The sequence below is a fragment of the Saccopteryx leptura genome, chromosome 5 (assembly GCF_036850995.1).
Source record: "Saccopteryx leptura isolate mSacLep1 chromosome 5, mSacLep1_pri_phased_curated, whole genome shotgun sequence".
Taxonomy (NCBI): domain Eukaryota; kingdom Metazoa; phylum Chordata; class Mammalia; order Chiroptera; family Emballonuridae; genus Saccopteryx; species Saccopteryx leptura.
In genome coordinates, this window is record NC_089507.1 from 217,165,991 (window position 1) to 217,193,903 (window position 27,913).

General features: G+C 45.9%; 4 protein-coding genes across 4 annotated transcripts in view; all 4 read right to left on the reverse strand.

The window, feature by feature from the left end:
- Nucleotides 1-27,913, reverse strand: part of LOC136405149 (zinc finger protein 343-like) — an 87,768-nt gene that overhangs the window by 25,690 nt on the left and 34,165 nt on the right. The gene's annotated exons all lie outside the window — the stretch shown is intronic.
- Nucleotides 1-27,913, reverse strand: part of LOC136405148 (zinc finger protein 343-like) — a 140,919-nt gene that overhangs the window by 24,444 nt on the left and 88,562 nt on the right. The gene's annotated exons all lie outside the window — the stretch shown is intronic.
- On the reverse strand, nt 17,010-18,538 carry LOC136405702 (zinc finger protein 337-like). Its single transcript, XM_066385177.1, has 2 exons — nt 17,810-18,538; nt 17,010-17,641 (listed from the first exon to the last, which is right to left on the reverse strand). Exons 1-2 carry the CDS (start codon nt 18,441-18,443, stop codon nt 17,010-17,012), a joined length of 1,266 nt encoding a protein of 421 aa, XP_066241274.1. The 5' UTR covers nt 18,444-18,538.
- LOC136405703 (zinc finger protein 343-like) lies at nt 18,720-27,899 on the reverse strand. Its single transcript, XM_066385178.1, has 5 exons — nt 27,810-27,899; nt 27,566-27,707; nt 27,327-27,385; nt 22,507-22,633; nt 18,720-18,988 (listed from the first exon to the last, which is right to left on the reverse strand). Exons 1-5 carry the CDS (start codon nt 27,897-27,899, stop codon nt 18,720-18,722), a joined length of 687 nt encoding a protein of 228 aa, XP_066241275.1.

The following is a 27,913-nucleotide window of genomic DNA, read 5'->3' on the forward strand; positions in this document are numbered from 1 at the left end:
TCTCTCTCGCTCTCTCTCTCCCTCTCCCTCCCTCCTCTCTAAAATGAATAAATAAAAAAAACATAATTATTTTCTAGTCAGAACTCTTAATTTAAAAATCTTTAACCTTTAGTGACAATTAATTTGAATTTCTTTTTACCCTAGTTTCCCTTTTCCCAAAGTCTGATTAAAAGAGTCCTTAGTTTCTTTATATATTCACCATATGTAGACTAACCAGCTTCCAGTTTGTGGTTGAAGTAAGGCATGCTCTTTTTCTACTTTACCAGCAATGAGAGTTGTCAGGATCATGGTGTGTGGACCTGTCCACGTGAAAGTCAGTCCTTGGGTTATATAATGCTGGAAGCACCTCTTGGACAGTCTTTGAATAGTTTGCTGAGTAACCTGTAAATCCTGCAAGTACTTAGGGAAAGGTGGTTACATTTCTTTTACTATTTGATTCATGTATAATAATCTATTTGCTTGGACCTTTTGGTACCTGTGGGCACAATGTAAATTCAAATTAGTTTCTAATTAATACTAAAATGGGCAAGCAATTTCTTAACATGTTAATATGATTTCACTAAGTTTGATAAATATCCTAAAGAACAGGAGTTACATATATTCAGGAAATCCACACGGCATTGGAGATATGGTCACATTTCTACACTTTGCAGCTAGAGTTTAAGTTCTAGTGACCACTGCTTCTAGCTGGAGTTAGCAGCAGGTCCAGCCTACAATAGGCATGGGGCATTGAGACAAGGGGAATGAAAGAAACACTATACATTAAATAAAGCAACAAAATCAGACTGTTAATACCCATAGTAGAGATCTTCGAGGGATAAATAAAACTCAAATATTCAGGCAAGGCATAGTAGATGGCCCTTGTGTTCACAAGAAATGAGATCAGTTTATCTGCTACTTGGAAGAAATACCTTAGGCTTGTGAATGATGTTCTTGGGACGTCAGTGGCAATTCCCAGCATGCTGGGCAAGGTCAGCTCACAGGTAGCTGGAGCAGGGATAGAAGACACTGAGCCCTCCCTCCATGGAGCAAGGGGGCAGCTTACCTTCTCATGTCCCTCTTTCCACAGCAAAGATGTGTCCCTTGGTGGGGTCGAGAAGCCTGGCAGGCTTCATTTCAATGACCTTTCATTTCACTTTTGAAGCAGGGCCCTGATGGAATCCTATGAAGACTTTAAGAGCATATGTCAAAAGCTGGTATTTTTCTGACTTCTTTTGGGCCTAGTTGCCTTTTCTGTTACTCCTTTGACCATTGTAGACCTTAAAAGCTATACTTAGAAGATCTCACAAAGGGTCTTAACTAAGACAGCAAAATTGGGAATCCAGTGTCTAAAGAAGCCTATTAGACCGGGGAAAGGAAGGATTTGATTTGTGATGATAGGTGATTGGAGACTGCAGAGATGTCTGAGTTTGATTAGTGTGAGACCTCAGGTGGTGGGGGTTAAGGCGATAGCCAGATAGACAATGAACTAAGAGCAAAGTAGAGTCCTAGTAGTGAAGACGCAATATCCCTTCACGGAGAGGAAGTTAAGGAGGGTGGTGGTGTGTCTCCTTGAGGCAGGCAGGTTGGGGCTGCAGAAGAGTAGGTTATTTACATATTTTTAGAGAGTACTAGTTTTGAGAGTGCATACTGTTAGATCCTGAGCTAGTGTCTGCACAAACAGTTGTGGGCTGTTTCTGTACCCCTGGGGTAATAGAGTCCACATAAGCTGCTGGACTGCATTAGTGTCCGGGTCAGTCCAAGTAAAAGCAAACAGAAAGGGTGTAAAGGAATAGTAGAGAAGACATTCCTGAGGTCTAGGACCGTGAAGTGAGTGGTGTCTGAGGGAATGTGTGACAGTAACCTATAGAGATTAGGGACTACTGGATGGAGGGGAACTACCTTTTCATTGATTAGGTGTATGTCTTGTACAAGGAGATAAGCCCCTGAAGGTTTTGAACAGGAAGGATGAGGATATTGCAGGGAGAGTCCGTGGGGATGAGTAAGCCTTGACTTAAGAGGCAGGTAATTATTGGTTTAAGGTCTTAGAAACAGACACAGTCACACATTAAAGAAAGATTTTACATATAAATTATAAATTAAGAGATTTCAATAAGTGCGCTTTACTTGTTTCAATTAAAATTATACTAGGGATATTTTCTGGCAAACAGAGACAAAACAGATTACTTACTCACCCAGCTTAATAAACAACTCTGCCTTTTTAAACTTTTTGAATTGGCAGGGAGTTGTCAGCATAGAGGGGAGAAAGAGAGAAAGCAGATGGATGGACAGCGTGAACAGCTGGATGGAAAGAAGGAGGGTCAGAATCTGCCGGAGGAGGAGGTTGAAGTGCTGGTGGTGGCACCACGTGGTCAGAGGAGTCAAAAAGATTAGAGCCTGTGTGGAGAAGGGAGAGAACAAGGGGGAGAAAGGCATAGCTGTAGCCTGTGAGGAGGGGAATTGGGGCGAAAAGAAGAAAGACAGAGCCTGGAAACACAGAGCAAAAAGCGAGACTGAAGGTAGGAGAACGCCTGCATGTAAGGAATCTCTGAGGCCTTTCCAGTCTGGTGGCAGAAATGATTGAGATCTTTGAGTGTACTATAATTGAAAATAGTGTTTATATTGAGGCCACACCGCCCACGGGGCCGAGTTTGACGAGATTATTTTTAAGAGGCATCCTGAAGGAGGAGTCCTGAAGGAGTAGTCTCTGAGGCCTGAGATTGGGAGGAGCCCATGTTAGGCTGAGAATAAAGAAAGAGAAGAGCATCCTCAAACTCTTTCAATTATTTGAGTAGAGTAGAGTGTGTGGGACATAAGGAAACCGGTCGTCACCGGAGACCTCAGTTCCAGAGAAGTGAAAGCAACCTGCCTAGGCACCTTGACTTTTGAAGAAGTCCATAGAAGCAGGGTGCTCGGAGTAGACGCCTCCCAAACTGAACATCAGAAGAGTAGAGTGAGGGTGAGGGAAGGAGAGGATCCTACTGGAGATTAAGAAAGAGCAGAAATTTCATACTTCTGGTCCGGGCAGGGGTTCGAGACAGGATTGGGTAGCCGGCCAATCAAACTACATTCAAACAGCCAATAAGAAAGTAAGTCTGGGACAAGCTGCCGCTGCCCACTGCTTCCCTGGTAGTGAGTTGGGCTGGTGAAGGGGATCCTCCAGTCATCCGGTACCCTGTCCTGGGTTTTGGCACCAAATGTTAGAATCCATCGGAGTCTGAAAAGACCAGTGTAACAAGCTTTATTAAAAGGAAGAAAGGAAGTCTGCCGGGCTGACTCGTAGGGAGAGTCGTGCCAGGCACAGGCTAGGATGAGCTTTTTAAGGGTTTAGGGGAGGGGGAGTAGGAAGGGTCGTGGGGCATTTAGCTGATTGGCTGCTGGATGAAGGATGGTCTTTTATGGAAGTTTGAGTATGTTTAACTTCTAGAAGTTTTCAATCATCCAGGACTTCTCAGCTTTTGACATCAGACATTCCTTTGCGGTTGGTCATCTGCCTTAAACCGTGAAATGAGACTTACTGGCAGGGTGAAAGAAATAAAACCCAAGACTTGTAAAGTTTCTCCTAATGTAGCTGTTCTACGATGTGTCCTGAGCTGAGCTTTTCCCAATCGCTGCCCATTCTACCCAAACACAGAATGTATATGCTGCACTGTGTTGAGGGTGCTTCATGGCCTATTCATGTCTATACTCCTTATACACTTAAGGTGTCTCACAGTGGAGTCCCTGGAGAGCCAATGGATGGAGAATTGAGTGGTTTATTGATGAATGAGTGCTGGAGTGGGCAGAGAAAGTAGCTGACCTTCAATGGGTTCACAACTGACATCTCACGGGCATTTTCAGATCCAGGATGACCCTTTGAACCTAAAAGAGTCAAGGGGTGTGGTTTTCTCTCCCCATTTCAGTTAGTCATTGACCAGGAAAAACCCCATGTGAGGAGGCCATTCTCTGTAGCTGAGAGCAGGTCCTAGAAGAATTGATCACCATGTTCATCAACAGTTATCAGCAGCTGCAGTGGTCTGGGTCCTAATAAGGTGATCTGGGCAGAGCTCAAGAACATCCTCCATGAAGGATCTCCCCACGGCATGAGAACAAGGATGCATTGATCACAGGATCCCTGTCCACAAACCCTGCAAACACACGGCCCCTCCCTGAGAATGCCCTCATGTGCCTGCCGGTTGTCCGCTGACTGTTTGGTCAATGTTGAAGTACTGCTAATGCCTCACCCACAGTTCCTGCACACACGCTTCCTGCCAAGTGCCTTCACCTTGTACAATGGGGGCGGACTTATGGCTAGAGCTACCTGCATGTTGCATGCATGTGACTGCTGTGGTGAATGTGTCCTTGGTGCCTGATGACAGGTGACACACCTCTGCAGGTTCACTACTACACACACACACACACACACACACAAACAGTTGGTTTGGTGCCTCTCTGGTGTAAGGTGAGGTCTCACTGATTGCTGAAGTCTTGACCGAGGTCTCTGCATACGCAAACCTTCCTCCCTCCTGTGTCCTCAGGTGTCTGATGACATCTGATGTGTATCTAAATCTGCACCCACATTCTTGCATATATCACACTTGTCCTTATATATGTCCTCTGCTGATTAAGGAGTGCTGCTTCCCAGCTTTAGCCTCATCCACACTCACCACACTGCCGCGGACCAGCACGGCTCCTAATAATGGTGCGGAATTAAGGAAACACACTTATCAAAACAAAAACAATGGGACCAGGAGGACTCTTCAAAATGCCTGGCAGTATCCTAATGTTCCATAGCCCCAGTTCACTTTATTATATAGCCATATGCAAATCAAGGACCTTGATACAAAGCTGCACATCCAAGGCTAAGACAGGAGCTCTCCCAAGGCATAAAACAGGATACATTAGTGAAATCTAGCAACATCTGAAAACAAACAGTAAGAGGAAGGGCAGGTATATTGCTTCCAGCAACCTAAGGAAGCAAGTGAAGTGGTGCAAATACTCAGCATCACAGCCAATTGGAGATGGAGGGGGGAGAACTTAGCCTTTTGCTAAGCCTGGAATCTACAATGGCTTTTTGCCATTTATGGTCCACAACATATCCCCCTTTTCTTTTTTATTTTTAATTTGTGTGCTGAGATTTGCACTCATCTGATTTCCTAGTTTCCTAGATTCTAATTTGGAGGCAGACTGAAAAAATACAGGACAAACACAAAATTAGTATAGTCAATGCTAACAGATACCCAAACAAACATTCTAATACATTACAGTGATTAAAGCCTTTAAGCAAATTTTTAACCAATATAACAAGAATCCATAAAAGAGTAATATCCTTAACATGTTCACCAAGTCCAAGTTGACACCGACACCATTCCAAATTTCTGCAAATGCAACCCAACTTCAGTTTAATCCATTAGGAGCTGTCACAGTAGCAGGAGTCCAGGAAAAGTCAGCATGGCATTGGAATTGTTGTCACGCTTCCACACTCTTCAGCTAGCGCCCGGAGGGGTCAGACATGACAGGGAGAGAGTTGGGGGTTGGTGAAGAAGGAAAAATCAGAAGTGGAGGGTGTAGCTGAGGTGTCTCTGGCCAAAAAGGGGCCTGCGTCATAGAGCAGATGGCACAGAGATTAGGACGAGAGCGCAAACGCTGGAAACCCTGAGTGTAAGGGATCTCCAACCATTTCCCCTTCTTCAGAAATAGTTAAATTGGTGAGGGTCTTAACATTGAAAGTCCTTTCAGTGGCCTGGCCACATTGGAGAAGAAGATCAATTTCTTCTTCCTTAGGGAGGGAGAGATTCTGGATAAGGCACACAAGGAGTGTTTTTGAGTCAGATTTAGATTCCTGTGTCTCAATGGCCACCCTCAGCCCTCAGAGTAATCAGAAATGACAATTGGCGTCGCACAACTCAAGCTCTGGCCATCGGACGGTTAGGTAGAGTGGGAGTATCCGGGACGTCTCTACGGGCACACACTCACTTGGAACAGATAAGAGGTCCCTAACACAGCTGCGATTACGGACATGGATCTCCCGGGGTTTTGCACCAAATGTAAGGTACTTTACCCCACCGAGAAAGAACAAAGGGCATAGTCATGCAGGGTGGAATAGCAAAAGCTTTATTTAGTAGTGCGCATCTCGGATGATGTTCTCTGGTCCAGAAAACAGGCCAGAGAAGTCGTGCCACCTGCCCCGTTTGGGTGTAATTTACAGCATCAGTATGGTGGTCAGGTAGATATGACATGGCAAAATTTAATTGGCTAAGAGGCAGTCTTTCTTTTTCAAAGGGCTTCTGAGCTTTTGGCAGGCATGAGTGTGGGTGGTTCCAGCCACAGTTCCTGAGCCTGGTTCCGCATGTGACCTTCCCCCATTGCCCACTGACCTCACACTTTCTGTTACCCCTTTCCTGGGTATTTCCATGTTGAAGCCACCAAAATGTCCAGCCAGTATTTCTCAGGAGGGTTTCACCTTTACATGCTTCCATGTTTCCTGGGCCTAACTAAAATTATTTCTGCTTTATTCGTCAATCAGCTATCACTTGAATTTACTTCCAGTGTACCTGTAGATCCCAACGAAGGATCTCCCCTTGGAAATCATAAATAAATACTCCTGAAAGTTGAACAGGATCATGTGTGTATGTGTATGTGTGCATGATTCTGTAAGGACAATCAACAGTTATTCTTAGTCACTAAAAAGTTTTATTACTGTGACAGAGACAGAGACAGAGAGAGGGTCAGATAGGGACAGAAAAACAGGAAGGGAGAGATGAGAAGCATCAGCTCTTCATTCCAGCACCTCAGTTTATTGATTCCTTTCTTATATTTGGAACTGTCCAATTGGGCTCCATGGGTTCAGGGGAGGAGGAGTTGGAAAGGAAGCGGCCAAAGCACCAGACCATGGACTCAGAAACTGTTGGAATCCATGGGAGTCCGAAAGACCAGAGTAACAGACTTTATTAAAAAGAAGAAAGGAACCCTACCGGCACTTCTCAGTGGAGAAGAGTGCCTGTTACAGACTAGAGGCAAGTTATATAGTGTTCAGGAGAGCCTGAGGGGATACTGAGGCAAAAGTCCTGGTATGTCCAGAATGCTCCTCCTTGGGGGGCTTCGAACATATGGGTGTTGAATCAAATGTCCTGGTATGTCTGGAGCCCCTCCTTGGGGCGGCTTCTCAGCTTTTTGGAATTTCTCTATCTCAGGGGCGATAGTCCAGTAAGGGTGAGGTCTGACAGAGAAGCGGAACATCAAGAGGGCAGTTTGAAATACACATATCTATCATTTCTCAACTCTGTGGTTACATATAAAAGAAAGCAGTTATTAATTTTATAATATATGGTGAGGGGTGATGAGGAGAAAGAGGAGGAAAAAATGGAAAATTATTGCTTCTTCTGGAGAGAACTCAAGAATGGAACCTTGCCAAGCCAAGTCCCTCATCCAGTTAAGGAGGTTGTCAATTTCCATGCTGTAAGGTCTGAACCAGGCGATGTTTCTGAAAACCTGACTGAGGAAGTAAAAAAAAATGTGTGAGGTAATAGTTGTTAGTTGCTTGCTGCGAGTGCTGTTTGAACAGGTTGACCTGGTGACGCATGGTTTCCTGGATGAGCCTCATGAGACATGCTGGTCTGGTTCCTCTCGAATGGGAGGACATGTGGAGATTTTTAGAGACAGGGAATCTGTTAGAAGGACTGAGTATGTGTGGTTAAAAGGAAGGGAGTTTGGAGATTCAGGAGGGAACTTCTCGGGCTGAGGGACGGCTTCTTCCTGCTGTCATCCCTACCTATTTGATATTTCCCTTGTGAAGTTCTCCTCGGGGTATTGGCAACAGGAGTGTAGGAGCATTTGATTTTAGGTAATCCCAGTGATTTCTCTCATCCAGGCCTGTAGGAACTTGATAAAGAAGGGGGCAAGTATTTGGATATCAGGAATGCAGAGATAAGGAGGGTTGTATAGCGGGGGTGAAAGATTTTCCATGGTAAAGTTAGAGATATTTTTTCCTGGCAGCCCTGGAGAGAGCAGTTAGCTTGAGCTAAAAGAAATGTTTCATGTCTGTTTGTAAGCTCTTCTTTGGCCAAAAAGACCCAGCAATCTTGTCCCCTTACTATGTGAAGGGTAAAAAGATTGAGAAGCATTAAGAGGTAAGTGCTATTCATTCTCCTAGTTCTTCAAGGACATGGGAGAGCTTTAGGGTTAGGGGACCTGTAGGGTTTGAAAGATAGGGTTTAGGAGGTTTGCTGATATAGGGTTTCAGATTTTTCACTTTGCGAGGGCAAGTTTCAGGGTTGGCGTGTAGGGTTAGGTAGATTTTTCCAATTTTCTGATTGACGAAGGTCTGCATGTGGTTCTGTAAGAAACTAGTAAACAAGCATAAGAGGTAACATCTAAAAGTTAGAAAAATAAATAGAAGAGTGAGTGGACTAATGAAAAGCATTAGTCGACTGACCTGTGGCAGCGCAGTGGATAAAGCGTCAACCTGGAAACGCTGAGGTTGCCGGTTCAAAACCCTGGCTTGCCTGGTCAAGGCACATATGGGAGTTGATGCTTCGTGCTCCTCCCTCCTTCTCTCTCTCTCTCCCCTCTCTATAATGAATGAAAAGCATTAGTCAAGACACCCAGTTTTTGTGAAACCACTGATTCCATGTTTATGAATTCGCTGGGCTTCAGAGAGAAAGAGAGAGAGAGAGAGAGAGAGAGTAGGAATCAGACAGGGCATTGTGGCTAGTCCCCCTATTTCTAAACCTACTTTTATAGAAAATTTTAAAGCAACAAGAAGAGAAATTACCTGTATAGCTCATTTGGTCTTTAGATTGACAGATAGTGTATTAGGAACTGGAAGAGGCTCATGGGGTGGGATTAGGTTGATATTTGGGGTAAGACAGATTAGGGTACATGTTTCTGTACAATTAGTAAGGAGACACATATAGGTGTTGGTCTCATACAAGTAGAAAGCCCCTGATTGGGTGAGGTAGGCTGAGAGGTGAATAGAGAATAGAATGACAAGTGGTTGGTTTTGTTTCTCTGTTTCTGAGCTCCAGATGGTCAGGGTGGAGAAAAGAGTCATCCCAATAAGTGGGGAGAGTACAGGATTGTTAGCTACGGTGACTGATTAAACATTCTTTGAAAAATTAGTTTTCTGATTGTACAAATTATTTTTTCTTGGTACAAACCTATAACCTGCACAAACCTTCTACAACTTACATAAATCTTCAGCTTTCATGCACTTTCTTATCCAGAAATAACTGGCCTTCATAACAACTTGCTTTTCCTTTTTCTTTCAAAAGTACTTCCATACCTTATTACCTTCTATTATCAAAACCATACAATTCCTTTGAAGTCAGAACTCTTTATTTAAAAATCTTTAACCTTTAGTGACAATTAAGTTGACTTTCTTTTTACTCTAGTTTCCCTTTTCCCAAAGTCTGATTAAAAGAGTCCTTAGTTTTTTCATATATTTGCCATACGTAGACCAACCAGCTTCAGGTTTGTGGTTGGAGTAAGGCATGCCATTTTTCTATTTTAGCAGCAGTGGGAGTTGTCAGGATTATGGTGTGTGGACCTGTCCAAGTGAAAGTCAGTCTTTGGGTGATGTAATGCTGGAAGTGCCTCTTGGACAGTCTTTGAACAGTTTGCTGAGTAACCTATAAATCCTGCAAGTACTTAGGGAAAGGGTGGTTACATTTCTACACTTTGCAGTTAGAGTTTAAGTCCTAGTGAATACTGCTTCTAGCTGGAATTACCAGCAGGTCCCAGCCTATAACAGGTATGGGGCATTGAGATAAGAGGAATAAAGGAGATACTATACATTAAATAAAGTAACAAAATCAGACTGTCTTTACCCACAGTAGAGATCTTTGAGGGATAAATAAAACTTAAATATTCAAGCGAGGCATAGTACATGGCCCTTGTGTTTACAAGAAATGAGATCAGTTTATCTGTTTATCTGAACACACAATATCCCTTTATAGTGAGGAAGAATGGTGGTGGCGTGTCTTCTTGAGGCAGGCAGGCAGGGGCTGCAGAGGAGTAGGTTATCTACATATTGTAAGAGAGTACTAGTTTTGAGATTGCATGCTGCTAAGTCCTGAGCTAGTGCCTGCGCAAACAGGTGTGGGCTGTTTCTGATCCCCTGGGGGAAGAAATACCTAAGCCTCCTGAATGATGTCCTTGGGCCTTCAGTGGCAATTCCCAGCATGCTGGGCAAGGTCAGGTCACAGGTAGCTGGGGCAGGGCTAGAAGAGACTGAACCCTCCCTCCATGGAGCAAGGGGGCAGCTACCTTCTCGTGTTCCTTTTCCCACAGCACAGGTGTGTCAACCGGTGGGGCTGGGAAGCCTGGCAGGCTTCAGTTCAATGACCTTTCTTTGCACTCTGGAGCAGGGTCCTGATGGAATCCTATGAAGCCCCTAAGGGTGCTGGAGCCAAACACCGGTATTTCTTGACCTCTTTTTGGCCTTATTTGCCTTTTCTGTTACTTCTTTTATCATTATATACCTTAAAAGCCATGCTCAGAAGACCTCACTGAGGGGCTTGACTAAGAGCAAAATTGGGAATTCAGTGTTTAAAGAAGCCTATTAGACTGAGGAAAGAAAATATTTGATCTTCAGTGGTAGGTGGTTGGAGACTGTGGAGGATCTGAGTTTGATCTAGAGTGAGACTTCAGGTGGTGGGGGTTGAGGTGATGCCTAGATAGACTAGGGACTGAGAATAAAGTTAAGCCTTAGCAGAGAACACACAATATCCCTTCATAGTGAGGAAGAATGGTGGTGGTGTGTCTTCTTGAGGCAGGCAGGAAGGGGCTGCAGAGGAGTAGGTTATCTACATATTGTAAGAGAGTACTAGTTTTGAGATTGCATGCTGCTAAGTCCTGAGCTAGTGCCTGTGCAAATAGGTGTGGGCTGTTTCTGATCCCCTGGGGTAAAATAGTCCGTGTAAGTTGCTGGGCTGCATTAGTTTCTGGGTCAGTTTAAATAAAGGTAAACAGAAAGTAAGGAGCAGGGTGTAGTAGAATGGTAAAGAAGGCATTCTTGAGGTCTAGGATCCTGAAGTGAGTGGTGTTTGAGGGAATGCGTGATGGTAACATGTAGAGATTAGGGACTACTGGATGGAGGGGAATTACTGCCTCATTGATTAGGTGTAAGGCTTGTATGAGGTGATAAGCTCCTGAAGGTTTTCAAACAGGAAGGATGGGGGTATTGCAGGGAGAGTCCGTGGGGATGAGTAAGCCTGGTTTAAGAGGTGGGTAATTATTGGTTTAAGGCCTTAGAAACAGAAACAGTTACACATTAAAGACTTCACATATTATGAATTAAGAAATTTAAATGAGTGCACTTTACTTGTTTCAATTTTAATTATACTAGAGATATTTTCTGACAAACAAAGAGACAAGATGAATTATTCACTCACACAGTTCAATAGATGATTTTGGGGTTTTTTTTTTTAAGCTTTTCGAGAGGGCAGGGAGTTGCCAGCATAGAGGGGAGGAAGAGAGAAAGCAGAAGAATGGACAGTGTGAACAGCTGGATGGAAAGGAGGGTCAGAATCTGCAGGAGGGGGAGGAGGAGGTTAAAGGATTAGTGTGGTGCCACATGGTCAGAGGAGTCAAAAAAGATTTAGAACTTTGAGGAGAGGGAAGGAGGCTAGGAGGAAAGAGGCACAGTCAGTTTGTAAGGAGGGAGGAGGGGCCAGAAAAGAGACAGGCACCACAGCCAGAGCCACAGCTTCTAAGGGGGGGGGGGGGGACGAAGAACACAGTGGAGAATGGAGAGGCCCCCGACCAGCAGCAGAGGAGAAGGAGAGACTGGTGAATGAGAAAACAGGATTTAGTAAAGGGAGGGGGCTTTCTGGAGGGAAGAGACTTCAGAAAAAAAAAGATTTGCTCAGGGAGTAGAAAGGGGTCCCGAGAGAGGGGTGCCCCGGGGGTCAGGCAGGAGGGAGAGAGTTGGGAGTCTGCAGAGAAGGAAGGATTAGGAGCAGAGGTTTTAGGTGAGGTTTATTTGGCCAAAATGACCTGTGTGTAGAACAGAAGGTACAGAAATTAAGGACAGGAGAGAAGGGAGAAGAAAACCCTGCATGTAAGGAATCTCTGATGCCCTTCCCGTCCGGTGGCAGAAATTGTCAAGATCTCTTAGGATATTGTAATCGAATGTCCCGTTTTCAGGCCAATGGGAGTCATTGTCTAGTCTGTACTGAGGCCATGCTGTGTTACAGAAGATTAATTTTTTATTAGACATTCTAGAGGGGTCTGGTCGGAAGGCTTAGACTCTGAAGAGCCCATAGTGGAGACAGGTGAGCAAGAGGGGGCGTCCCCGCCTTTTGTCACTGTCCCAAGAGGAGAGAATCTCCGTGTGGGGGAGTCATCCCTGATAGAGGTCATCACCACCTACCTGTCAGGGAGCTCCGAGGATGAGAAGTCCGAGAGAGTGGAGAGGTTGGGCTAGGCGCCTAGTCTTCCATGCAGTCCACTGAGACTGAAAGTCAAACCCCCCAAAAGGTATGTCAAAGAAAACTGTCTGACCAGGAAGGAGTGTTTTTAGAGAGAAATTTAGAGGCCAACTGGGGGAGGGGAAGGGAGAAACTCCTTACCTTCTGGTCCAGCAGGGGTTCAGGACAGGGTTAGACTGCTGGCCAATCGACCTACAATTACACATCCAAACATAATCAGGGAGTAAGCCCAGGACGAGCTGCCGCTGCCCATTGCTTCCCTGGTTGTAAGTTTGGACGGCAAAGAGGGATCATCCAGGCAGTTAGTACCCTGTCCCTGGTTTCGGCACCAAATGTTGGAATCCATGGGAGTCCGAAAGACAAGTAACAGGCTTTATTAAAAGAAAAAAACCCTGGCCTGACCTGTGGTGGTGCAGTGGATAAAGCGTCGACCTGGAAATGCTGAGGTCACCGGTTCAAAACCCTGGGTTTGCCTGGTCAAGGCACATATGGGAGTTGATGCTTCCAGCTTCTCCCCCCTGTCTCTCTCTCCTCTCTCTCTCTCTGTCCCTTTTTCTCTCCTCTCTAAAATGAATAAAATAAAAATAAATAAATAAATAAACCCTACCAGGCACTTCTCAGGGGAAAAGAGCGCCGGTTATAGACTAGGTGTGAATAATATAGTGTTTGGGAGAGCCTGAGGGGATACTGAGGTAAAATTCCTGGTATGTCCAGAATGCTCCTCCTTGGGGAGCTTTGAGCATTTGGGTGTTGAATCAAAAGTCCTGGTGTGTCCGGAGCCCCTCCTTGGGGCAGCTTGTCAGCTTTTTGGAATTCCTCTGTCTCAGGGGCGATAGTCCAGTAAGGGTGAGGTCTGACAGATAAGCGGAACATCAAGAGGGCAGTTTGGAATACACATATCTGTCAGAAACAACAGCTGGGGTATGACGAAGCTGTCTTGAACAAATTAGTAGGATTATGTCTCTTAGCAAGAACGGTGGATTGGAGAGCTGAGGTGACTTGGCATTGCAGCTGCATTGATGGGTCTTTAAACCCATGAGGACCTAACAGACACAAAGCAATGATTTATGATGCAAGGAGTGGTCAGAGCTAAAAGACCTGCACTTAGAATATAAAGTCTGTGAAAATGTCGAACTGAAAAATCCCGTTAATGGACAGTGATGTCTTGATGGGGTTGAGAGGTATTCAGCAGACACCTGAGTAGAGAATGGGGGAAGAAAATCCAGGAGATGGAGCCTTCTCTGCAGCCAATGGTAGTAGTAAACCTTTAGGAGAAGCATCAATTCAGCTCTTGGCAACCTGGGTAGTTCCTCCCCTCTGGAACCTCAGTCACCCTCTCCATGCAAAAGCTCAGATTCCCCAACAAATCTACTCGATTTATTTGGGACTTATTTCTTTCTCAGGGGTTGGATTCATGCAGGAATCCTGGGCTGTGAATGTGAACTCTTTTCCAGATGCATGTGTGACTAAGGGGCACAGACTGACTTAGTAAAGAGTTTACTGGAACAGAAGGACAAGAAAACATGAGGATGAACTGTGTATGAAAATTGTAAAGCTGGTGGCCCCGGACATGGCCATGCAGATGCAGGTTCACATTGGATTCCGGCAGAAGGTAAAGGAACAGTGGAGACAGGAAATGGTGGGTCATTCTGTTTATTAATCTTAAAACGCAGAAGAGCTAACAGGCAGGGGAGACCCCTTCCCTCTCACTCAAGGCTCCCAAACCCAGACTCATGCTCAGGTTTTTCGGGAGTCCTGGGCCCCCACAAAACTCAGCAGGGCTCCCAAACACCTCAACACTCCGTCTCTCCCTATGCACTCTCCACCAAAAACAGTCTGGGGAAAAAAAAAAAAAAACATTCTCCAGCAAACAATAGGAAACAATAGACCCCCCCAAGCAGGAAGGCAATCCAGTTTGTAATCTCCTTCCCTGAGGGCAGCACCTGCATCCTTCCATACACTATACACACAGAGCGCTGCCCGAATACAAGGAGCAAACCTAAAAACATTTGTTTTGACCCTACATGAATATAAAAGTGGTCTTTCTTAGGTTACTTAAATGAAACCTTTTATTTCTTTATTCCACTTAGAAAAAGTAAAAAAAAAATAAAGATATGTCTATTTAGCAGTTAGTGCCATCCTCCCTCTCACATAGAGCAGGAGGGAGGGCTCAAGACTTCTGAAAGCCCCTCAAAGGTGACTCATAACTGAGGTAGTAATTTCTGCGATCAAGAATGTCCTCTTGGCATGACCAGGCGGTGGTGCAGTGCATAGAACTTCAAACTGGGATGCAGAGGACCCAGGTTCGAGATCCTGAGGTCGCCAGCTTGAGCGCAGGCTCATCTAATTTGAGCAAAAGCTCACCAGCTTGGACTCAATGTTGCTGGCTTGAGCAAGGGGTTACTCAGTCTGCTGAAGGACCACGGTCAAGTCACATATGAGAAAGCAATCAATGAACAACTAAGGTCTCGCAATGAAAAACTGATAATTGATGCTTCTCACCTCTTTCTGTTCTTGTTTGTTTGTCCCTATCTATCCCTGTCTCTGACTCTCTCTGTCCCTGTAAAAAAAAAAAAAAAAAAAAAGTCCTCTTGGAAGGTCGAGGAGAAACAACAGGATAAAGCTCCACCCACAAACCCTGCCCACTTCTCTCTTCTCCCTGAGTGTCCCCTAGTGCACGGTGAGGTATGACTCATTGCTAAAGCTTCTCACAGAACCCCTCCCAGGCCACCTAAAGTTTCTCTAAATGTAGTGTAGTAGTGCAGCCAGTCGGAACTACAAGCATCTAGTGTTGCAGTAAAAAATCCTACTCAAGACACAAACTGACTGCAAGGGGAAGAGGGAGAGGCCTGTGGGGACAGGGAATGAAGACTTCTGGAGCCCTGTTTCTCACAGCTTTTATTGCCCAGAGGACAAAACTTCTTAACTAGAACAAAGGCAACAGGATTACAGGGGAGGAAGATCCAGTGAAAAGGGGAAAGAATGAATGAATGAAGGCCTTTGTGCTGATGTGAAGATAGGGCTAGTACTGGTCACAATATTTTTTGTTTTCCTAATTAACAAGCACAATGGAAGGGGAACTCTAGAACCTCTAGGCTACTTTTTTAAGCCCCTTCAGGAGCATTTCTCTGTGTCAGCACAAAGGTCACTCACTCAGAGTGTCCATGTTGCCATCAAAACACACTTACTCAAGGCTGTTAACTAAAGTTTCCCAATCAGATCACAGAGGATTCGAAGTTAGAAGCTAGTTGCCTACAATGCAGCCGAGCTGTTCTATGATGTATCCTGAGGTGAGCTTTTCCCTGGTCTGTGCCCATTCATCTCACACACATAGAATGTATACGCTGCCATTTGTGAGGGTGGTATATGGTCACAGCTGTGCTTGTACTCCTTCTATACTTAAGATGTCTGAAAGTACAGTCCCCACAGAGACAATGGATGTACAATTGAGTGGTTTGTTAGTGAGTGAAAGCTGGAATGGGCAGAGAAAGGAGCTTACCTGCAGTGTCTTCACAAATGCGATCTCAAGGGCATCTCTGGATCCAGAAAAACTGTCTAAACCCCAGAGTCAAGGGGTAAGGTTTTGTATCCCCATCTCAATCAGCCATTGATCAGGAAACACCTGTGTGAAGAGACCAATCTCTGTGGCTGAGAGAAGGTCCTATAGAAGAACTGATCACCATGGCCAACATCAGCAGTTATCAGCAGCTGCAGGAGTGTGGATCCTAAGGTGATCTGCACAGAGCTCCACAGGATCCCCACTGAGGACCTCCCCATGGCATGAGAACAAGAATGCATAATCACAGGATCCCTGTTCACTATCCCTGCAAACACACGGCCCCTCCCTGAGTACGCCCTCATGGGCCAGCCTGTTGGCCACTGGCTGTTCAGTTAATATTGAAGTCTTGCTAATGCCTCACCCACAATCCCTGCACTCATGGTTACTGATTAAGTGCCTCCTCCTTGGACAATGGGGGCTGACTTATAACTAGAGCTACCTGCATGCTGCACGCATGCGACTCCTCTGGTGAATGTGTCCTTCGTGCCTGATAACAGGTGACACATCTCTGCAGGTTCACTTACTACACACACACACACACACACACACACACACACACGCAGTCTGGTGTTTATCTGGTGTAAGATGAGGTCTCACTGATTGCTGCTTTTTTAATTTTTCTGACAGAGACAGAGCCAGAGAGAGGGACAGACAGAAACAGACAGGAAGGGAGACACGAGAAGACCCAATTCTTCGTTGTGGTTCCTTAGTTGTTCACTGATTGCATTTTCATATGTGCCTTGACTGGGGGGCTACAGCACACCAAGTGACCCCTTGCTCAAGCCAGCAACCTCGGGGTTTGAAACCTGGGTACTCCATGTTCCAGTCTGACGCTGTATCCACTGTGCCATGGCCTGGTCAGGCAATTGCTGAAGTCTTGACAAAGGTCCCTGCATTTGGACACCTTCCCTTCTTTTTGTGTCCTATGACATCTGACTTGTATCTGAAGCTTCCCTCACATTCCCTGCAAATATCACACTTCTCCTTCGATATGTCCTCTGCTGATTAAAGTGCTGCTTTCCGCTAAAGCTTCATCCACACTCACCACACATAAGAGGATTCTACCCCGAGTGAGTCCTCAGGTGTCTACTGAGGGTTGACTTATAAGCAAATCCTTGTCCACACTCAGGGCACACGAAGGGCTTCTCCTCTGAGTGCGTCAACTCGTGCCTCTTGAGTTTTGAATTAAAAATAAATCCTCGTCCACACTCTGTGCACACGAAGGGCTTGTCCCCTGAGTGAGCCCTCTGGTGTGTCCTGAGGGTTGACTTATGACAAAATCCTCGTCCACACTCAGGGCACACGAAGGGCTTCTCCCCTGAGTGCGTCAACTCGTGCCTCTTGAGTTTTGAATTAAAAATAAATCCTCGTCCACACTCTGTGCACACGAAGGGCTTGTCCTCTGAGTGAGTCCTCTGGTGTGTCCTGAGGGTTGACTTATGATGAAATCCTTGTCCACACTCAGGGCACACGAAGGGCTTGTCCCCTGAGTGAGCCCTCTGGTGTGTCCTGAGGGTTGACGTATGATGAAATCCTTGTCCACACTCAGGGCACACGAAGGGCTTGTCCCCTGAGTGAGTCCTCTGGTGTGTCCTGAGGGTTGACTTATAAGCAAATCTTTGTCCACACTCTGGGCACTCTAACGACTTCTCCCCTGAGTGAATCATCTGGTGTTTCCTGAGCAGTGACTCATGTCTAAATCCTCGAAAACACTCAGAGTACACAAAGGGCTTCTCCACCGAGTGAGTCCTTAGGTGTTTCCTGAGGCCATAAATATCACAAAATCCTCGTCTGCACTCAGAGCACACATAGGGATTCTTCTTTGAGTGAGTCCGATGGTGTTTCTTGAGGTTTGACTTATAACGAAATCCTCGTCCACAATCAGGGCACACAAAGGGCTTCTCCAATGAGTGAGACATCTGGTGCTCCCTGAGCTTTGAGTTAACACAAAATCCTCGTCCACACTCTGGGCACACAAAGGACTTCTTCCCTGAGTGAGTCATCTGGTGTTTCCTGAGCAGTGACTCATGTCTAAATCCTAGAAAACACTCGGGGCACACAAAGGGCTTATCCGCCGTGTGAGTCCTCAGGTGTCTCCTGAGGACATACTTATAACGAAATTCTCGTCTGCACTCAGGGCACACGTAAGGCTTCTCCCCTGAGTGAATCCTCTGGTGTTTCCTGAGGTTTGACTTTTCAAGAAATCCTCGTCCACACTCAGGGCACTTGTGGGGCTTCTCCCCTGAGTGAATCCTCTGGTGTTTCTTGAATTTTGACTTAAAAGCAAATCCTCGTCCACACTCCAGGCACACGAAAACCTTGTCCCCAGAGTGAGTCCTCTGGTGTGTCCTGAGGGTTGAGTTATCTTCAAATTCTCGTCCACACTCTGTGCACAAGAAGGGCTTCTCCCCCGAGTGAGTTATCTGCTGTTTTGTGACTTTTGATTTATCACCAAATCTTTGGCCACATTCATCACAAAGAAATGGATTCTTCATCGCAGAGTGAACCTCAGGGTGTCTGAGGAGGTGGGACTGAAGTGTGAGGCCCCGCCCACACTGCCTGCAAATACAGCGCTTCCCCCCTGAGAGGGTCACCCTTTCTGTCCTAACGTTTGATTCCAGGCTGCTGTCAAGATCAAACTCAATACACTTCACAGCTCCAGATCTCGGGTTTTCCGATTCCTTCCTCCCCTCGTCTGTCTGCACAGGGCTTACCCCTTGGGCTGAGCTGGGCTCTATTTCTAGCACCGCATGACCTTCCCTGGAAGGTCCTCAGGGTGGGCTGCAGAATGCACCTGAGGTTTCCCTCTCCTCCATGCTCACAAATAAAAGTCTCAAGCCATCTTCTCTGTCTTCACCTTCTGTATTTTCCTTCCAACAACTCTGAGAAAAAGATGTCCGCTCCTGATGCCACAGGCCTGAATCCCCTGGAAAAAAGTCACACATGTCCGTGCACATGGGAAGCACTTCTTGGCTGGGCAGTGACTCCCGGGAGAAAGCCAGAAGACAGGAGGTATGATGGTCCATTTTTAACCTTGATTCTGCTGGAAAAAGAAAGTTTGGTCAGAGAAGCCCCAACATACCTGCAGGGAGTCCCCCCTTCTCTCAGGTAAATAGTGCCCTCCTGCCACACCTGTTATTAATCATATGTGTACAACATTCATTTGTTTCCACTAATGATTTCTTTACGTTCCGTTTCTACACAGTCCCTTTTCTATGGCAATCCAGTGAAACTATCCCAGAAACATCATTGACACGTCACTCAGACTAGGCGCCTTCCAGGTAAGCAATCTGCCCTGTAAATAGCTTCAATACCACCAGCTGTTTCTTTCTAGTAAGTCAGTCAAGCCATGACACTCCCACTGATGCCCTGTTTACACTTCTGTTGTACTTGGGGTGACAGTTTCTATGACATATGTAGAAATTACTTTAATGACTTTACTTGTTAAAAAAAAAAAAAAAAAAAAACTAAAAAAAACTGAACACAGAAAAAGTTACTTGATCAGGAGGGCTTCCAAACACAAGAAACGGTACATTACACAGCGGTTGAACAGAGTGTATAACAACTGAACCTGAATTTCAGCTTCGCCATCTGCAAATACTTAGAAGAAATAATTTCTAAGTACTAAGTTCTCTACTAGGTACTGTGACTCCCGCCATGGACAAGAAAGACACGGTTCATTGTGTCAGGATTTTGGAACCCTGCACCCAGACCAATCTCATCACACTGACATCACACTTGGCAACAAGATATTCTTGGACCAACAGAGATTGGTGAAAAGTTACTGCCACGTTGAAACACATTTTTAAAAGACACATGTGGTTTCCTCCTTGCTGCTTTCCCCCTGCTTTTTTAAGAATATCAGACCCAGCCTGACCATGCGCTGGCGCAGTGTAGTCAGACTGGGATGCAGAGGACTGAGGGTCAAAACACCGAGGTCGCCAGAGCAGACTTATGTCCTTTGAACCAGGCTCACTGGCTTGAGCCCAAAGTGGCTGGCTTGAGCATGAAGTCACTCACTGACTGACCAGGTGGTGGCGAAGTGGATAGAGCATCAGACTGGCATGCGGAACACCCAGGTTCGAGACCCCGAGGTCGCCAGCTTGAGCGCGGGCTCATCTGGTTTGAGCTAAAGTTCATCTGGTTTGAACTAAAAGCTCCCCGGCTTGATCCCAAGATCACTGTCTCGAGCAAGGGGTTACTCGGTCTGCTGAAGGCACACAGTCAAGGCAAATATGAGAAAGCAATAAGGTGTTGCAATGTGCAATGAAAAACTAATTATTGATGCTTCTCATCTCTCTGTTCCTGTCTGTCTGTTCCTGTCTATCCCTCTCTCTGACTGAGTCTCTCTCTGTCTCTGTAAAAAAATAAAATAAAATAAAATTAAATTAAATTAAATTAAAAAAAGAAGAAGTCACTTGCTCCACTGTCACCCCCACCCTGGGTCAAGGCATATACGACAAACAAATTAATGAACAGCCAAGATGCAGCGAGAAAGAATTGATGCTTTTTTTTTTTTTTTCTGAAGCTGGAAATGGGGAGAGACAGTCAGACAGACTCCCGCATGGGCCCGACCGGGATCCACCAGGCACGCCCACCAGGGGCGACGCTCTGCCCACCAGGGGACGATGCTCTGCCCCTCCGGGGCGTCACTCTACCGCGACCAGAGCCACTCCAGCGCCTGGGGCAGAGGCCAAGGAGCCATCCCCAGTGCCCGGGCCATCCTTGCTCCAATGGAGCCTCGGCTGCGGGAGGGGAAGAGAGAGACAGAGAGGAAGGGGGGGGTGGAGAAGCAAATGGGCGCGTCCCCTATGTGCCCTGGCCGGGAATCGAACCCGGGTCCCCCGCACGCTAGGCTGACGCTCCACCGCTGAGCCAACCGGCCAGGGCCAAGAATTGATGCTTTTTATCACTCTCTCTTCCTGTCCGTCTGTCCCTATCTGTCCCTCTTTCTGTCTCTGTCACACACACGAAAAAATACCAGCTCCAAAGAGAGGCTGGTTCTTTTGCCCAGGATTCCAGAACTGAAAGAGCTGATAAAGAGGCAACAGAAGACATGAGCGTTGGGCCTGGCCTGTGCTCTCAGTGCTGGAGCGTCGGCCGAGCATGTAGGTGTCCCGGGTATGATCTCTGGTCAGGGCAACAGGAGAAGCGACCATCTGCTTCTCTACCCCTGTCCATCTACCTCCCTTCTCTCTCCCTCAATCTCTCTCTTCTCCTCCTACAGCCATGACTCAGATAAAAGAAGGGAGACCCAGATGCTGATAATGGCTCCATGGCCTCGCCTCAAACGCAAAAATAGCTCTGTTGCCAAGCAACAAAGCAACGGCCCAAGAGGGGCAGAGCATCACTGGTTCAGGTATTGCAGGTTGATCCCCATCGGGGCCCAAGCGGGAGTTTTTCTCACTGACTCACTGCTTCTCACTTAAGAAAACATTAAAAAAAATTTTTACATTTTCATTACATGTGAAATATTTTGAAAGATTGGATGAAATAATATTGTGAATTTCACCCATTCATGTCTACCTTTTTTAGAATGTAATTACTAAAAAATTTTATATCATCCCCGTGACTCACACTGTATTTGCACAGCACAGCACTGACCTAGAACAAGGGGTGGGAAAAATAGAGCTTGTGACCTATTTCATCCTCCCCTCTCTCTCTCTGTACAGTTGACAGGCTCAGGACGGTGTTTAAATTGTTCACAAGATGGAAACAAGTCGAAGGAATGACAGTTAATGACACATAAAACCGACATAAAATTCTAACTTTGGTGTCCAAAGAAAAAGTCTTCCCGGGACACAATCACACTCATTCATCCCCGTACCGTCCTGGCTACTGAGGATGACAGGGAGAGAGCTCAGAGCAGTTAGAGATCACATCGCCCACAAAACACCTAAAATAGCTATTCTCTGGCCCTTTACAGAGAAAGTAGACAACGGCTGACTCAGGGTAATGTTGCAATCAAAAGTATTTATCAACCGAGGACTAAAGAATCAATGTAAGTTTCTAAATAAGAGAAAAACGTAGCGTATAGAACACAAACCTCTGACGGTTGCAGAAGGCGTTACTCTCTACTCTCCCACGTGCAAACTGCACTTCCAGTCCCACCGGACTCCTTACAATTCCCTACCCCTGGGAGGGACATCCCTTCCTTAATGTCTTAGCGCCAGCACGTCTCTACCTTAAACGCTAGTATTTCCTTTCACACATAGAGTCTAACTGTCACCACATTATGTCTTTGGTGACATATTACCTCCTTATTGATTTAATATTCAGTTCTCCAGCATATCACAATCGATACTCCTTTATCCTGCTTCATTGGATCATTCTTTTTGACTAGGAAGTGCTTATCACTGTATAATGTACCATCCTATCCCTGCACGGGATGCTTCTTCTTTCTTATTGGTCTCAATACATTGCGAAAGGTAAGCCCTCATGGCCAGAAGTTGTTATTCCTTCACTTCTGTGTGGCTCTAAGTGTCTAGAACACCTTCTGTCCCATGGTAGGTGGTCCGTCCCGCTACCGCAGTAAGGAAGGACAGAACACAGCCTCACCCAGCGAGAGCAGGTTCCTGATGTTCTCCAGCATCACTTCCTTGTACAGGCTCCTCTGCGCAGGGCTCAGCATCCTCCATTCCGCCTTTGTGAAGACCACGGCCACATCCCTGAATGTGATCAGTACCTATTAACAAGCAATTTGTTAACAAAGAGCAAGTCACCATCAATTTTCCAAGAGGAATGAGTAAATCTCATGACCGTGAAGGTTCTGGAGCTACAAAACCTTGTTCCAGTTCTTTCTCTAGTACACAGTTCTATGTACCAAACTCTAATGGCCACAACCATGGCTTTGTATTAAAATTTAAGAAGTGAAAAGCTGACATATAAACCCATTTCTGGGCCCTAAACATTTATGATTCCTTGGAGAAGTGATTTGTAAATCAATTTGAAACTTGTCCTGACCAAGCAGTGGCAAAGTGGATAGAGCATAGAACTAGGAGGCGGAGGACGCAGGTTTGAAAAATTGATGGTCCTGTCTTGAGAGCAGGCTCATCCAGCTGGAGCGTTGGCTCAATAGCATGAGTGCAGGGTCGCAGGCTTGAGCTTGGTGTCATAGACATGACCCCATGGTCACTGGCTTGAGCAAGGGGTCACTGTACAGCTCTGCTGTATGTCCCACCTCAAGGCAGAAGTGAGGAGCCTGACTTGTGGTGGCGCAGTGGAATAAAGCGTCGACCTGGAACACTGAGGTTGCCGGTTCGAAACCCTGGGCTTGCCTGGTCAAGGCACATATGGGAGTTGATGCTTCCTGCTCCTCCCCTTTCAATCTCTCTCTCTCTCTCCCCTCTCTCTAAAAATCACTAAATAAAATAATTTAAAAAAAATTAAAAAACAAAACAAACAAAAAAAAACAAACAAAAAAAAAGCAGAAGTGAGGAAGCAATGATTGAACACTAAGGTGCTGCAATGAAGAATTGATGCTTCTCATCTCTCTCCCTTCCTGTCTGTCCCTATCGGTCCCTCGCTGACTGTCCAAATCTGTGTCAAAAAAATAAAATTGAAACCTGAAGGAGGGCTCAGAAAGCTTACTTTGAGGACACACTATGGAAGATTTTGAGACAGAAGTTTTCTAGATGGACTGAAAAGTTCCAATTTGAAGGAGACTAAGTGTACACAGTGTATCGTATACACACACAATGTCCAGGGACAATGTAACTCAGCACAGAACTGGAAAGTTGTTTTCACTTTGCATAAGAGGGAAATTTATATAGACTTCTTCTCATTCTCATATTCGTATGTTCTCTCTTATTTTCTTTCTCACCCTGTGTCTCTCCCCTTCAATACACTTTCTTTGTTAAATACTGAGCATTTTAGGTAAAACACTGTAGCAACTCTGGAGACCAACCCAGCTCCCTCTCAGGCTCTGGCTCTCCTCACTTGTTCATGTTTCCTGACTCGTCTTGGCGAGTTCAGTAAAGGCTACTGCCCCCGAACATGGGGCTAATGAGCAGGGGAGGCCTGGACATTCACAATTGCACTGACCGCCCCCCCCCCCTCCAGAAACGACAGTCCTCTTAGCAGGGCTCTCTTGGCCATTCTCCCGGAACTACTTATGTAACCTTACATAAAATAAAATTTGAAAGAATCAATGCAATGATTAACACACCAAAAAACATCAACTGGGCTGTAGCTCTACACAACATCACCAGACAACAAAAGAAAAAGGTCAGCCTGAGTCTTAGAGTAATACCTACTTAAAACAACAGACCAAAAAAGAAAGAAAAAAGAAAGAATTATAAGTATGTACAAGTTCTTAGGTTTCATTTCTTTAACCCTGCCAGCATAAGTTTTGTTTCAGGGCATGCGGCAGGTGACCAACCAGAAAGGAATGTCCGATTGTAAAGCCAGTATACAAGGCCAGGGCCACCATCACAGCCGCCTGGCCCAAGCAGGTTCGCATTGGATTCGGGCAGTCGGTAAAGAAACAGTGGAGCCGGCCCTGGCCGGTTGGCTCAGCGGTAGAGCGTCGGCCTGGCGTGCGGGGGACCCAGGTTCGATTCCCGGCCAGGGCACATAGGAGAAGCGCCCATTTGCTTCTCCACCCCCCCCTCCTTCCTCTCTGTCTCTCTCTTCCCCTCCCGCAGCCGAGGCTCCATTGGAGCAAAGATGGCCTGGGCGCTGGGGATGGCTCCTTGGCCTCTGCCCCAGGCGCTTGAGTGGCTCTGGTCGCAGCAGAGCGACACCCCGGAGGGCCAGAGCATCACCCCCTGGTGGGCAGAGCATGGCCCCTGGTGGGTGTGCCAGGTGGATCCCGGTTGGGCGCATGCGGGAGTCTGTCTGACTGTCTCTCTGCGTTTCCAGCTTCAGAAACAGAAAGAAAGAAAGAAAGAAAGAAAGAAAGAAAGAAAGAAAGAAAGAAAGAAAGAAAGAAAGAAAGAGAAACAATGGAGCCAAAAACTGATGGGCCATCATCTTTAATCCTAGCTTGCACCCGGCAGGCAAGTAAAAACACATACTGGGCTCCAAAACCCAGTCACATTTAGTGCTCACAAAGCTACTGACTTATCCGAGTTTCCTAGAATCAAAGGTTTCTATCTCACCAGAATTATTCACCTCTGTTCCCCATCTCCTTCCTTCTCCCAGATACAAACTCTGCACAAACTGGCCTCTCACTCAACACTCCACCATCTTGGCTGCTTCTCCTGGCTTCCTCCACATAGCCTTTCTTTGCTCTCTGCTCTTTAATGCTAATCTCAGGAACCAAGAGAGTAAACTCCCGTTCTGCCCCCATTTTACAGTGTAGAAATCAAAACCTTTAATCCAATATACAAAATAGGGAAGTCTCTAATACAAAGTCACTTCTCTGAGGCATGATGGGATTTTACCACCCCACATCAAAAATGTGGGAAAGGCTTAGTCCTATAACCAAGCCCCAGGCTACAAGGATTTTGCCTGCCCATACCCCGTCCCCAACGAACATTAATATCACCTGGGCAACGGCTTCCACGTGGGCAGCGCCATCTTTACCAAAGTGAGCATAATATATTTTATCTGCCCAACACCGATGAAGTCATGGACGGTTGAAATTGCTGATGATTGAAAATGCACCAAATTCCAAAATTAGTGGAAAAGCACCCCTGTGCCCAAAAATAGCAGCAGCCAATCAGCAATGCTCCGCTAATCTTCCCACTTCCCTAAACCTAGCCCTTAAACCCTGGCCTAAGTCTGTAGCCGGGGCTGCTCTCCTTTACAAGACAGCTTGGCAGGTTTTCTTTCATTAAAGCCTGTTACACTGGTCTTTCAGACTCAGATTGATTCTATCACAAATTTCATCAAACCAGGGAAGCACACAGAACCAGACAAGGAAGTTTCAGCCAGGTCTGCAAGATGGGCCTCCCACCGTGCGCATTTACAAGTACAGTCCTCTACAGAGACCTGCAATTCAGCTATGTCTGAGCCCCTACCAGTTTTTATGGAAAGAGTTTGGCTGGAGGCTATACCATGAGGACACTTTCTGCACTGCCTCTCAGAACAAAGAAAGGTCACCGCATTCAGAATAATTAACTAGGTTGGCAATGAAGTGATTAAGAACATCTTTCCCAGTAGAGGGGAAACTAGAATAGGATCTCTTAACCCAGAGACAACAACTCAGGCTTTTCTGCAAAAATTCTGTTTTTGGTGACATTTACTGTTCATGTTCAATTGTGTTCAAGTTCACTATTTTTAAATACTATTCCTACACTCTATACTCTGCTTCTCTACTTGTTCAAAAAATTTCAATAATAAAAATGTAAAAAGATGCCCACTGCAAAAGACAGTATCTTTAGCTAGTGTGATGTGAAGTGAAATTAAATACATGTAAAGCCAGTAGCCATGGCCACCATCACAGCCGCCTGCCCACACAGGTTCACATTTGATTTGGACAGCCGGTAATAAAACAACGGAGCCAAGAACTGGTGGGCCATTAGCTTTAATCAGAGCTTGTACCCAGCGGGCAAGTAAAACCACACACTGGGCTCCAAAACCCACTCATTCGGTGTTCACAAAGCTACTGACTTATTGGAGTTTCCTAGAATCACAGGTTTCTAGCTCACCAGACTTATTCACCTCTGTTCCCCATCTCCTTCTCTCTGTACAAACTGCCTTCTCCCTCAGCACTCCACCATCTTGGCTGCTTCTCCTGGCCTCTTCTACGTGGCCTTTCTCTGCTCTCTTCTCTAATACTAATCTCAGAAACTGACAGAGAGCAAGCTCCAGGTCTGCCCCACTTTTATAGTATAGAAAATAAAACCTTTAATCCAATATACAAATAAGGAAGTCTTTGATACAAAGTCACTTATTTGAGGCATAATAGGATTCCTCATGAGAGTGCACCACACTATATCAAAAAGGGTGGGAAAGCCTTAGTCCCAAACCAAGCCCCAGGTTACAAAAATCCTGCCTGCCCACAGCCCGCCCCCAACACACATTAATATAATCACACCCATCCCAAGCAAGAAGGGCAACCAATGCCATCACCTGGGCAACGGGCTTCCATGTGGGCACCACCATCTTTAACAAAGTGAGAATATATTTTATCTGCCCAACAATACACATTTAAAATTTTAAATAATCTCAGTTTTTAAAAATATCCCTTATACATACTTTGCACTTTCCTGGGATCTACTAATCCTGGGTAGATTTTCCAACAAAAAAATAAAATAGACAAATGCAGAAGTCATTCTAAATAGGACAACAATGTGCCTGACACAGGCATGGACTGTCTAATGCTGTTGCTTTTCCCTTCCCCATAAAATAAAATATCCTGTTTGCCTATTCTTCAGAAAATGAGGCAGCAATTCAGAAAAAAAAAAGGGAAAAATATAACCCCAACTCACCAGTGTTTTGGGCTTTCCCTCCTTTTCTTGGAGCGAGTCAGTGCAGTTGGAAGGCAGACCTAGGGGAAGAACAAAGCTCTGAGGGTGCAGGCCTCCCAGAATGCCCCGGGGAGCAGCTCCTCGGAGCCCAGGACAGAGGGAGCAGTCCCTTTACTCAGCTGGGGTCACTACAGTGCTCTCAGCTAAGCCCAGAGCCATACTCCTCCTCCTCACCTCTCCAGACTCTCAACAACTCTCACCTTTAGCCTCATGATTTCGGGTCAGATTCTTCCTGGTCTTCATGTCTTCCCTGTTCTCCTCCGGGTCCTGCTCTCCCAAGGCCGAAGATTCAGGCCAGGTCAGGGCCCCAGGGTCAGACCAGTGTTTGCCCTGAAATGCTACCTCCAGGCCAGGTAGACGTTAAGATCAATTTCTGCTTCTGAAGGAGGTCACTTCTCCTTATCGTCCTTGTGAAAGTCCTCTGTGTTTCCAGGAAGCCAGCACCTGCGGGTGGAGCAGCAATGTGATGTGTCCACACTCCTTACTGTACAAATCAGGCACTGCAGGTCCTGAGAGCTCCCACCCCAACCGCATCCGCACGCACTAAC